The sequence below is a fragment of the Heterodontus francisci genome, chromosome 4 (assembly GCF_036365525.1).
Source record: "Heterodontus francisci isolate sHetFra1 chromosome 4, sHetFra1.hap1, whole genome shotgun sequence".
In the NCBI taxonomy this organism is placed as follows: Eukaryota; Metazoa; Chordata; class Chondrichthyes; order Heterodontiformes; family Heterodontidae; genus Heterodontus; species Heterodontus francisci.
The window spans coordinates 11,324,540-11,337,770 of record NC_090374.1 but is presented as its reverse complement, the minus strand read 5'-3'; the positions used below and the strand labels follow the sequence as shown (position 1 = coordinate 11,337,770).

The 13,231-nt window shown below is 44.0% G+C and overlaps 1 protein-coding gene across 3 annotated transcripts in view; it reads right to left on the bottom strand.

The window, feature by feature from the left end:
• Nucleotides 1-13,231, bottom strand: part of rictora (RPTOR independent companion of MTOR, complex 2 a) — a 373,719-nt gene that overhangs the window by 183,972 nt on the left and 176,516 nt on the right. For all 3 annotated transcript variants that reach the window (XM_068029133.1, XM_068029132.1, XM_068029135.1), the window contains 4 exons: nt 10,419-10,545; nt 1,914-2,083; nt 1,066-1,133; nt 462-529 (listed from right to left, as the gene is read on the bottom strand). In XM_068029133.1, the coding sequence (XP_067885234.1) occupies nt 462-529; nt 1,066-1,133; nt 1,914-2,083; nt 10,419-10,545 (433 nt within the window). The remainder of the gene's footprint in view (nt 1-461; nt 530-1,065; nt 1,134-1,913; nt 2,084-10,418; nt 10,546-13,231) is intronic.

The window sequence follows — 13,231 nt, the reverse complement described above, 5'->3', positions numbered from 1 at the left end:
CAGACTCAAACTAAAGCTTTAAATACCAAACCTTAAAATTCACATAAGGTTTTTAAAAAGACAAAAAGTTGTTAACATTTAACAAAAGGACTGAACTCAAGAGGGGAGGTGAGAGTGACTGCCCTTGACATCAAGGCAGCATTTGACTGAATGTGGCATCAAGGAGTGCAAGTAAAATTGAAGTTAATGGGAATCAAGGGGGAAACTCTCCACTGGTCGGAGTCATACCTAGCACAAACACAAACATCACTAATGAAACTACTTTTACCTAACCTGGGATGATGCTAAGATGACACCCTTGCGATCTTCCTATCTGGACTCCAATCCCATACTACATAGTTGATTCAATGCCCTCAGGGTAATGAGAGATAATAAATACTGTCTTGCCTGTGTTTGCCACATCCCTAGAACAAACACTGATGAAACAATTGATATGGATTATGCACCCTGTTGAGTCTTACCTGCCCAGGATCGGAAGGCTGCTACTATCGCCATTTTGCTGGCTAATAATCGTGCTTCTCGGTCTTCTCTGCATAAAATCAAAAAATAAACAACTATTACACCCCTGAAAGCAACAACTACATTCAGTTACACAGGCACAAGCCGTCCTGTGGTACTGCACCATATGGCTACTCTGCTAGTATGGGCCCAGACAGAAAGTGCCAGTAGACTCCACATCTGCAGATAGAACCACAGCTGAACCCAGTCCTGTCCTTGCCTAATGCTCACTTAAGTGCGAGTCACTGGACAGTAACCCAGGAGCAGAAATCCTGCCTGATTTTTCCTCTCCCTAGTCCAGTTGTAGCCCCAATCCCCTCGATGCTCTCCCAGTTAAAGTAGGCTAACTCAGCACATAGACTGGGAGTGAAAGCTGGGACCCTCACTGGCCTCTACCACACCAAACAGAATATTTATCCATGAAGTATTCAGGGAAGGCTTTCCCTCTCTGGTTGGTGGGCCAACTGCTCCGGAACTAGTTATCCTGTCTGATCCCCTCACAAATTTCTTTGTTATGAGGATTATTTATTTTATTGTATTTGAAAGAAAATGAAAAAGGAAACTTACTTCAGCTGCCCCTCTGCAGTGTCTGGATTATGTCGGTAGTGAAAATCTGTGTATGGTGCTAAAATTTGCTACAAAACAGAAGAAAACATGATTACAATAGTTCCTTACAACTTCAGCTTGTCTTAAATAAGCCAAAACTCTTCAGAACATCAAATCACTCACATTAGACATACAAATTTTCAAATACTCCATGCTTAGCGTGCAGTATCTGCAATCCTGGGTGGCAGCAAAACCACATATAAGGCAGTTTCTCCCATCCCAATTTGTGCATCAGTGAAGCCCACAAACTCACCACCATCACCCACCTGAAAATACAGTCTGTCTAACAACAGGATTCCCAAGGCGACAGTGAATGCTCTGCCTATGATAGGTAAGTGGAACCAAATGAGTTATCTGTTCCACATAGTCACCTCTATCTATGTGAAGATATTATAAGGTTGGATCCACACTTGCAAAAAAAAGGGGGTGATATCACGCCATACAGTAATTTCCCACCATGCATTCCCAGAAAGCCCTAATCCATACTGGAAATGTAGAATTTGCTCTTACGTCTTTACTGTGCTCACCTTTTGTTGTTTAAGCATGCATCCAAGCATTTTGTTCTGGCATCTAGATATTGCCTCTGTCGGCATGGCATCAGCTATTGTAGGACAGTCCGAACTACATCTTAAACTCAATTCTGCACAAGTGGGTGCCTGTACCTATTAGTGGAGGTGGTGGTGGGGGGGACTGGTTGAATTGCATCAATGTGTTTACGAGCTGGATTTGTACAAACCAGATTACTGTATTACAGAGTGCACAGCAAGTCAACCATTTCTACTGCAATCAAAAGCAATGAGTGGCCATACCTCCAACTCCACATCAGCTCTCACGTACTTCCTCGTCTTTGGGTGATTTAGCAGGTGCAGAATGGTCGTAATGAGTGCCTCATTTATGCGGTTCAGTTGACAATCAATCACATTCTTCAGAATGGTGCTAAGACCGCCACGGAGGGCCACCACCTCCGCATTCTGAAGTGCTGAGAAAGGAAAAAAAAGCCCACATTTACACAACAGGAAAAAGGCAAACTTGGAATCTCTGTAAAAAGGAAACTGCAATCAGACTTCTTCATCAAGCTAAAATTTAACATCCATTTGACTTTTTACTTTTCAGTTGGTTTGTGGATTTGAGAGCATAACCTTGGCTGACACTCGCAGTGCAGTAATGTGGTAATCCAGCCAGAAGCGTCATCTTTCGGATCAGATATTAAACTGAAGCCTTAGCTTCCTGTTCACATAAATGTAAAGATCCAACAACACTTTACAAAGAGGAGGAGGATTTCCTGATGTTTCAGCCATCACTCTACCGCCTCAACCAACAAAACAGATTGGTCATAATTTTCATTATCACCCCTTGAGCGGTAAACCGGCTGTCAACTACCGACCAGTTATAGAACATGCCCGATATTCTTTTCCATTGTAATTCACTCTGCTAATTTACCACCCAAGCAATGAAGGTGAAAATTACCACCATTAACTAGTCATTTGAAGTGAGAGCGATTGCCCTAGACATCGCGGCAGCATTTGACAGAGTATGGCATCAAGGAGCCCTAGCAAAACGGTGGTGAAGGCGTTACTATCGCGGAACCAGAGCGAGGCGAAGTGTGGAAGAAACGGACACACATCATGCGTTACTTCCATGAAACAGAAATGCCCCGACCCACTGATGTCCCCCATAGAACCTGGAGAGGAAATGATGAGGGAAAATGGCTATTGTAAAACAGATGAATTCAAAAATAATAAACCCTGTTATTAAATGTGATGGAAAAAAAAATTTTAAATGGGAATCAGGAGGAAAACTCTCCGCTGGTTGGAGCCATACCTAACACAAAGGAAGATGGTTTTAGTTGTTGGCCATCAATCATCACAGTCCCAGAACATCACAGCAAGAGTTGTCCTAGGCGCAACCATCTTCAGCTGCTTCATCAATGATCTTCCCTCCATCATAAGGTCAGAAATGGGAATGTTCGCTGATGATTGCACAATGTTCAGCACTATTCACAACTCGTCAGATACTGAAGCAGCACATGTCCAGAAGCATCAAGACATGGACAACATCCAGACTTGGGCTGATAAATGGCAAGTAACATTTGCACCATACAAGTGCCAGGCAACGACCATCTCAAGCAAAAGAGAATCTAACCATCTCCCCTTGATGTTCAATGGCATTACCATCGCTGAATACCCCACTAACAACATCTTGGGGGTTACCATTGACCAGAAACTGAACTGGACCATCCACATAAATACTGTGGCTACTAAAGAAGGTCAGAAGCTTGGAATTGTGCAGCAAGTAACTCACCTCCTGACTCCCCATTGCCTGTGCACTATCTACAAGGCACAAGTCAGGAGTGTGATGGAATACTCTCCACTTGCCTGGATGGGTGCAGCTCCAACAATACTCAAGATCAACACCATCCAGAACAAAGCAGCCCACTTGCTTGGCACCCAACCCACCACCTTCAACATTCACTTCCCTCACCACCGACACACAGTGGCAGTGGCACAGTGTACCATCTACAAAATGCACTGCAGCAACTCACAAAGGTTCCTTCGACAGCACCTTCCAAACCCATGACCTCTACCACCTGGAAGGACACGGGCAGCAGATGCATAGGAACAGCAGCACCTATAAATTCCCATACAAGCCACACAGCATCCTGACTTGGAGCTATAAGCCATTCCTTCACTGTCACTGGATCAAATTCCTTGGACTACCTTCCTAACAGCATTGTTAGTGTACCGACACCCCTAGGACTGCAGCGGTTCAAGAAGCCAGCTCATCACCACCTTCTCAAGGGCAATTAGTAATGGGCAATAAATGCTGGCATGGCCAGTGACACCCACACCCCACAAATGAATAAAAAACAAATTTGTTTCATTACTGTTTATGGGCCTTTGTTGTGCACAAGTTGGATGCTGCGTTTGCCGACCAAAGAACAGAATCGAGACCTCAAAGTTAATTTACTGACTGTGAAGCAGTTTAGATGTAGAGGGTTTAAAAGGCCATTTCGAAAAATACAAGTTTATTCTCTCTTGTTTTGAATTCTTAAACAGGCAGTGTTGATGATACCAAAAGGGTGGAGGAAGACGACCCAGCATCAAAGTGCTGCTGAGATTGAAGCTGATACGCTAGAATCCACATGCTGGAAAGGACGAGCTCAAACACTGTGTACAGAATCTCTCTACTGATGTTAATCCAGACTCCTCATATCTATCACTCAGTAACTCCATCAGTGCCTTGTACATAGAAATTACAAGCAGGAGTAGGCAACTCAGCCCCTCGAGCCTGCTCCACCATTTGATAAGATCATGGCTGATCTGAACGTGGTCTCAACTCTACTTTCCAGTCTGCTCCCCATAACACTCAACTCCCTTGTCTATCAAGAATCTATCTAACTCAGCCTTGAATATATTAAATGACCCTGCCTCTGGTGCTCTCTGAGGAAGCCAATTCAACAGACTAATGACCCTCAGAGAAAAAAATGTCTCCTCATCTCAGTCTTAAATGGGAGACCCCTTATTTTTAAACTTAGTGTCCCCTGGTTACAGTCTTGCCCATAAGTGGGAATATCCTTCCAGCATCCATCCTGTTAAGTCCCCTCAGTATCTTATATATTCCAATAAGATCACCTCTCTTTTTTTTAAATTCATTCATGGGATGTGGGCGACGCTGGCCAGGCCTGCATTTATTGCCCATCCCTAATTGCCCTTGAGAAGGTGGTGGTGAGCTGCCTTCTTGAACCGCTGCAGTCCATTTGGGGTAGGTACACCCACAGTGCTGTTAGGAAGGGAGTTCCAAGATTTTGACCCAGCGACAGTGAAGTAACGGCGATATAGTTCCAAGTCAGGATGGTGTGTGACTTGGAGGGGAACTTGCAGACGGTGATGTTCCCATGTATTTGCTGCCCTTGTCCATCTAGTTGGTAGAGGTCGCGGGTTTGGAAGGTGCTGTCGAAGGAGCCTTGGTGCATTGCTGCAGTGCATCTTGTAGATGGTACACACTGTTGCCACTGTGCGTCAGTGGTGGAGGGAGTGAATGTTTGTAGATGGGGTGCCAATCAAGCAGGCTGCTTTGTCCTGGATTTTTTAAAACTGCAATGGTATAGGCCCAACCTGTCCAACCTTTCCTCAAAAGGTAACTCCTTCATCTCAAGAATCAGTCGAGTGAATCTTCTCTGATGCTTCTAATGCAATTTTATCCTTTCTTTGGCAAGAAAACCAAAACTGTACGCAGTACTCCAGATGTGGTCTCACCAATGCCCTGTACAGCTGTAACAAATCTTCCCTACTTTTATACCTATTCCCCTCGCAATAAACGACAACATTCCATTTGCTTTCCTAATCACTTGCTGTACCTGTATACTAACTTTTTGTGATTCACGTACCAGGATACCCAGATCCCTCTGTAATGCAGAGTTCTGTAATGTCTCTCCACTTAAGTAATATTCTGCTTTTCTATTTTTCCAGCCAAAGTGGACAAGTGCACATTTTCCCACATTATACTCCAACTGCCGGATTTTTGTCTACTTGGTTAACTTATCTCATAGAAACATAGGAAAATAGGAGGAGTAGGCCATTCAGCCCTTCGAGCCTGCTCCTCCATTCAATACGATCATGGCTGATCATCCAAACTCAGTAACCTGTTCCCGCTTTCGCCCCGTATCCCTTGATCCTATTAGTCCTAAGAACTATATCTAACTCTTTCTTGAATATATTTAATGATTTGGCCTCAAATGCTTTCTGTGGTAGAGAATTCCACAGGTTCACCACTCTCTGGGTGAAGAAATCTCTCCTCATCTCAGATCTAAATGGCTTACCCCATATCCTTTGACTGTGACCCCTGGTCCTGGACACCCCCGCCATCGGGAACATTATTCCTGCATCTAGTCTGTCCAGTCCTGTTAGAATTTTGTAGGTTTCTATGAGATCCCCTCTCAATCTTCTAAACTCTAGCGAATACAAGCCTAATCGACCTAATCAACCCAACCTCTCTTCATACGTCATCTCGATCCTTTTGTAGACTTTTTATGTCCTCTGGAGAACTTACCTTCCTACCTATCTTTGTGTCATCAGCAAATTTAGCAACTAAACATTCTGTCCCTTTATCCAAGTCATTGATATAGATTGTAAATAGTTGAGGCCCCTGCACTGATCCCTGTGGCACTCCATTAGTCAGATCCTGCCAACCTGAAAATGACCCATTTACCCTTACTCTCGTTAGCTAACCAATCCTCTACCCATGTCAATATATTACCCCCTACAGCATGAACTCTTATTTTGTGTAATCATCGACAGGATTGCAGCTGCCTGCAACGAATTTGGCCTAACCATCAGCCTCAAGAAAATGATCATGGGACATGACGTCAGAAATGCTCCATCCATCAATATCAGCGACCACGCTCTGGAAGTGGTTCAAGAATTCACCTACCTAGGCTCAACTATCACCAGTAACCTGTCTCTCGATGCAGAAATCAACAAGCGCATGGGAAAGGCTTCCACTGCTATGTCCAGACTGACCAAGAGAGTGTGGGAAAATGGCACACTGACACGGAACACAAAAGTCCGAGTATATCAAGCCTGTGTCCTCAGTAACTTGCTCTATGGCAGTGAGGCCTGGACAACATATGTCAGCCAAGAGCGACGTCTCAATTCATTCCACCTTTGCTGCCTCCGGAGATTCCGTGGCATCAGGTGGCAGGACAGTATCTCAAATACAGAAGTCCTCAAGGCGGCCAACATCCCCAGCATATACGCCCTACTGAGCCAGCGGCGCTTGAGATGGCTTGGCCATGTGAGCCGCATGGAAGATGGCAGGATCCCCAAGGACACATTGTACAGCGAGCTAGTCACTGGTATCAGACCCACCAGCCGTCCATGTCTCCGCTTTAAAGATGTCTGCAAACGCGACATGAAGTCCTGTGATGAAAACAAGAAATGCTGGAACCACTCAGCAGGTCTGGCAGCATCTGTGGAAAGAGAAGCAGAGTTAACATTTCGGGTCAGTGACCCTTCATCGGACCCGAAACGTTAACTCTGCTTCTCTTTCCACAGATGCTGCCAGACCTGCTGAGTGGTTCCAGCATTTCTTGTTTTTATTTCAGATTTCCAGCATCCGCAGTATTTTGCTTTTATGAAGTCCTGTGACATTGATCACAAGTCGTGGGAGTCAATTGCCAGCAATCGCCAGAGCTGGCGGACAGCCATAAAGGCAGGGCTAAAGTGTGCCGAGTCGAAGAGACTTAGCAGTTGGCAGGAAAAAAGACAGAAGCGCAAGGGGAGAGCCAACTGTGCAACAGCCCCGACAACCAATCTTATCTGTTGCACCTATGGAAGAGTGTCACTCTAGAATTGGCCTTTATAGCCACTCCAGGTGCTGCTTCACAAACCACTCACCACCTCCAGGCACTTACCCATTGTCTCTCGAGACAAGGAGGACAAAGAAGAAAAAAAAACCTCTGATGTGGCAACTTATCGAATAGTTTTTGGAAATCCAAGTACACCACATCTACAGGTTCCCCTTTATCCACGTTGTTTGTTACTTCCGCAAAGAACGCTAATAAATTAGTCAAACACAATTTTTCTTTCATAAACCATGTTGACTCTGCCTGATCGCATTACGATTTTCTAATGTCCTACTATAACCTCCTTAATATTGGATTCTAGCATATTCCCCATGACAGATGTTAGGCTAACTGGCCTACAGTTTCCTGCTTTCTGTCTCCCTCCTTTCTTGAATAGAGGCGTTATATTCACAATTTTCCAATCCGCTGGGACCTTTCCAGAACCTAGAGAATTTTGGAAGATCACAACTAATGCAGCTATTATCTGCAGCCACTTCTTTTAAGACCCTAGGGTGCAGGCAATCAGGTCCTGGGGACTTGTCAACCTGCAGTTAGTTTTCTCAGTTCTTTTTCCCTGGTGATTGTGATTGTTTAAGTTCTTCCCTCCCTTTTACCTCTTGTTTTTCAAGTATCTTTGGGATTTTTTTTGTCTTCTACAGTGACGACTGAAACAAAATACCTGTTCAATGCTTCCAGCATTGCCTTGTTACCCATTATAAATTCCCCAGTCGCTCTCTAGAGGACCAATGCTCACTTGAGTTACTGTTTTCCTTTTTAAATACTTGTAGAAACTCATACTATCTATTTTTAAATTTCTAGCTAGCTTTCTCTCAAGCGCTTAATTTCTCCTTTTTTTAAGTCATTCTTTGCTGGTTTTTAAGATCTGTCCAATCTACTGATCTATCACCAATCTTCACAGAAACTTCTTTCAATTTAATACGATCTTCAACTTCCTTAGTTAGCCATGGATGGTGCATCATTCTTCTAGAATCTTTCTTTCTCACTGGAATATATCTTTGCTCAGAGATATGAATGTCTCACACTGCTTCTCTACTATCCTATTTTGTAACCTAATTTCCCAGTTCATTTTGGCCAACTCTGTCTTCATACCCTTGTAATTGCCTTTATTTAAGTTTCTTATACTAGTCTCACCCTCAAACTGAATGCGAAATTCTATCATGTTATGATCACTGCTGCCTAGAGGTTCCTTTACTATGAGGTTACAGATCGTACTTCTCCTAATGTTAATTTAGCTCCCTCACAACCTGATCATGAGGATTTCCCCCACCCCAATTTCCTCCCATTCTGAAGAGACTCACTCATGCAGGGCTACTGTTTCACAGGCATTGAAGATCCTGCAATATCTGGTCTAATTTGGCATTCTTCATATGCATAAAGGGTACACGTCCATAGGGTATTTTAGATGGGGTCATCGCTGAACTGAAATAAAAGCAAAATACTGCAGATGCTGGAAATCTGAAATAAAAACAAAGTGCTGGAAATACTTAGCAGGTCAAGCCGCATCTGTAGAGAGAGAAGCAGATATAACCTTTCAGAACTGATGAAAGGCCACTGACCTGAAACGTTAACTCTTCTTCTCTCTCCACAGATGATGCCTGACTTGGAGTATTTCCAGCATTTTCTGTTTTTATTGTCGCTGAACTGAATGTGTTCAGGTGCATAGTAACAACAACTCGTATTTGTATAGCACCTGTAACATAATGAAACATGCCAAGGCGCTTCATAAGAACGTTATAAAACAAAAGTATGACACCGAGCCACAAAAGGAGATATTGGGTCAGATGACCAAAAGTTTGGTTAAAGAGGTAGGTTTTAAGGAGCGTCTTAAAAGGAGGAAAGCAAGATGGAGATGCGGAGAAATGCAGGGAGGGTATTCCAAAGCTTGGGGACTAGACAACTGAAGGAGCAGCCACCAATGGCAGAGCGATTAAAGTCAGGGATGCAGAAGAGGGCAAAATTAGAGAAAAGCAGATATCTTGAGGGTTGTGGGGCTGGAGGAAATTACAGAGATAGGGAGGGGCAAGGCTACAGAAGGATTTGAAAACAAGGATGAGAATTTTAAAATCAAGACGTTACTTGACAGGGAGCCAATGTAGGTCAGTGAGCACAGGGTGATAGGGAAACGGGACTTGGTGCAAGTTAAGACATGGGCAACAGAGTTTTGGATGACCACAAATTGTTGGAGAGTAGAATGTGGGAGAGCAGTCAGGAATGCATTGGAACAGTCAAGTCGAGAGGTAACGAAGACATGAATGAGGGCAACATCGAAACTGGAAGTGGTGTTAATTAGGAAGTGCTGAGTGTGAAATAGTATTCAATATCATGCGGTCTTAGATACATTGCCTCAGAGGTATTCGTGCAGACTAGATATAACAAGCTCAGTGATTTGTGGTCCTTGAGGGGCATGTATTTTAGGTGAGGTATTTTAATTACTTTTTAAAAAAATCACTGATCACATTTACTCTTCTGTAGTTATGATCATGTATTCCTCTTAATTAAAACTGTTAATTCAACTTGAAATTGTGCAAAAAATGCACCTTGTAGTGGTGTTTTATCAAAAATGCTTTAGTCCAATCCACTGGATAATTTTGTATTTCTATTTAAACTAACAGAAGTAAATTGTGGGTAAATTAGACAACCATTTTGCATGCAGAAGAACCCAATAAATGGATAAGCAATTAAACTACTTACTCTACTTTTTTTGTGGTGTCGGAGGTGTCCCTATTCTTCCTCAGTGTAATGGAATTTTTAATATCCATTGGGACATGTGAAGCGAGGCCTCGATTTAACATGTCATCTAAAGGACAGCACTATGCTGGAATGTGAGCCAAGGTTATACACTCAAGTTTACAGTGGGTTTGAAACCACAACGTTTTGTTTCAGACAACAGTGCGAACAATTGGCCAAGTCCAAGAGTGCGCACACACTTCTCTCCTGCAGGGAAGATTACCTAGCTCACAGAGGATTGCAAGGCATGCTCGGACCATTCGATCGCGCTCTTGGAGTCCATCATTTCCAACAGCAATCAGGGAATTTGTGATAGAGCTGGGGAACAGTGCAGCATTCACAGTGATCATCTGTACAAATAAGAAAAACACCTTAGTTCCACAGATCTTAACAGCACAGAAGGATGCCGATTCTGCTACAGCAATCCAAATTCAATACCACTGCCCTATGTTTTTACCCTCTGCTTCAAATTTCCCTGGATGCGATGGATTCTCCCCCAACCACTTCCTGACAAAGCACTGTTTTCACAATCCTTTATGGAAAGAAGTAAATCAATAACTTAACACAGTGACAATTTATAAATGGAAGACCCCTCATCACTAACCCCACCCCACCTAGAGGACAGACTTTCCCTATTCACTTAACAAAATGTTTTAAATTTCCATCAAATATCTTCAACCTTCTCTGCTCAGTAGAAGCTTACTTTTTCATCACTGAACTTCAAGACTGTGCTATCTTCGTATCCAAGCTGTGCTGTACCAGCCCTGAGAGTGTTCGATGGTGAGTGTAGAGGGAGCTTCACTCTGTATCTAATCCTTGTTATGCCTGCCCTGGAAATGTTTGCCCGCACAGTGTACAGATGGTAGACAGTGACTGCTGTTGATATCAAGACAGTATTTGACTGAGTGTGGCTCAAAGAGCCCTAGCCAAATTGAAGTCAATGGGAATCGGGGAAGGGTACGGGAGGGTGGAAAACTCTCCATGTTTCAGGCATATCTAGCACAATGGAAGATAGCTGTCGTTGCTGAAGGCCAATCATCTCAGTCCCAGGATATTGCTGCAGGAGTTCCTCAGGGTAGCGTCCTAGGCCCAACCATCTTCAGCTGATTCATCAATGATCTTCTCTCCCATCATAAGGTCAGAAGTGGGGATGTTCACCGATAACTGTACCATTTGTGACTCCTTAGATACTGAAGCAGTCCGTTTCCATATGCAGCAAGACCTGGATAACATTCAGGCTTGGGCTGATAAGTGGCAAGTTATATTTGCGCCACACAAGCGCCAAGCAACGAAGGATATCTGAGAGAGAATCTAACCATCTTCACATGACATTCAACTGCATTACCATCGCTGAATTCCCCACTATCAACATCCTGGGGGGGTTATCATTGACCAGAAACTGAACTGTAGCTACAACAGCAGGTCAGAGACTGGAAATTCTACGGCTAGTAACTCACCTCCTGACTTCCCAAAGCCTGTCCACCATCTACAAGGCACAAGTCAAGAGTGTGATGGAATACTCTCCACTTGCCTAGAAGAGTGCAGCGCCAACAACAGTCAGGAAGCGGAAAGTTTCCCCCCGATTCCCATTGACTTCAGTTTTGCTAGGGCTCCTTGATGCCATGCTCAGTCAAATGCTGCCTTGATGTTAAGGGCAGTCACTCTCCCCTCACCTAGAGTTCAGCTCTTCGTCCGTGTTTGAACCAAGGCTGTAATGAGGTCAGGAGCTGAGTGGCCCTGGCGGAACCCAAACTGAGCGTCACTGAGCAGGTTATTGCTAGGCAAGTGCCGCTTGATAGCGATGTCGATGACAACTTCTTACAAGCACTGTGGGTTTACCTGTACCACATGAACTGCAGCGCTGCAAAAAGTTGGCTCACCAGCACCTTCTCAACGGCAATTCGGGAATAGGCAACAAATGCTGGTCTTGCCAGCGATGCCCACATCCCATGAAACAAATAAAAAGAATCCATTGGCTGTGAAGGGCTTTAGGACGTTGAGGATTTGGAAGACTATTATATAGATGCAGGTTTGTTCTTTTATCTGTCCTATAGTTGCCTATCAAAGTTCTGACCCTGTGCCCCTTGCCCTGCTGTATCTGAACACTGGGGTCAAACTGCTCTTAAGAACATAAGAAGTAGGAGCAGGAGTAAGCAATTCAGCCCCCTCGAGCATGCTCCGCCATTCAATACGATCATGGCTGATCTCATCTCGGCCTCGACCCCACTTTCCTGCCCGTTCTCCATAACCCAAAACCCATTACTAATTTTGCTCTTCATGGTCCTCTCTTCTGACACCAGCTTAGATGCAGTCCACTAAGTTGGCTGCGCTATAAACTGCTTCTGCTGGTTGGTTTGTTTGTGTAGTCTTGCAGTGAAGTGACCACAGAGGCTGAGTCTGGCTTTAGTATAATGCAAACTGATTCCCCTACTCATACTTTATTGAGCCAAAAAAAGGCAGGCTGTGGTTTCTGACAGGATCTTGTTTTGTGCGAAGAGGGCATCCTGATTTGACTGGACTTCCTGTTGTGTGGTTTTCAGTTGAACAATGTGGCTGGGAACATCAGCAGACTTATCGCAAGCAGAGAGACCTCGAAGGTCTCGGGGGGGGGGGGGCCTGTTTAAGCAGACTGGTGAAATCCTGTTATTTGCATATTCCAGCTGGTAAACAGAACAAAGTGGGTGATATAGTTATAGAGATGTTGCTGGGTGCACCAGGAATTTCCCTGTTTAGCAGAGCATGTGTTATGACTCAACCTTTATGTAAATTCTCAGTAATTTTTACAAGCATGTGGGTGTGTTAATGCCTTGTGCTGCGTTCTTTTTTTTTTAATTGTGTTGACTGCCTTTATGAGTAATTATTTTAGCATCAAACATTCTCAAGTAAGATGCAACACTAGTTAAATGCAGAATAAAGCTCTCTCTACACTCTCCCATCAAGCACTCCCACAGCAGGAATAACAAGGGGTTAAATACAGAGTAAAGCCATCTGTACACTGTGCTGCGGGGAGCGGGGGTGAGCATGCTGAGACAGGGC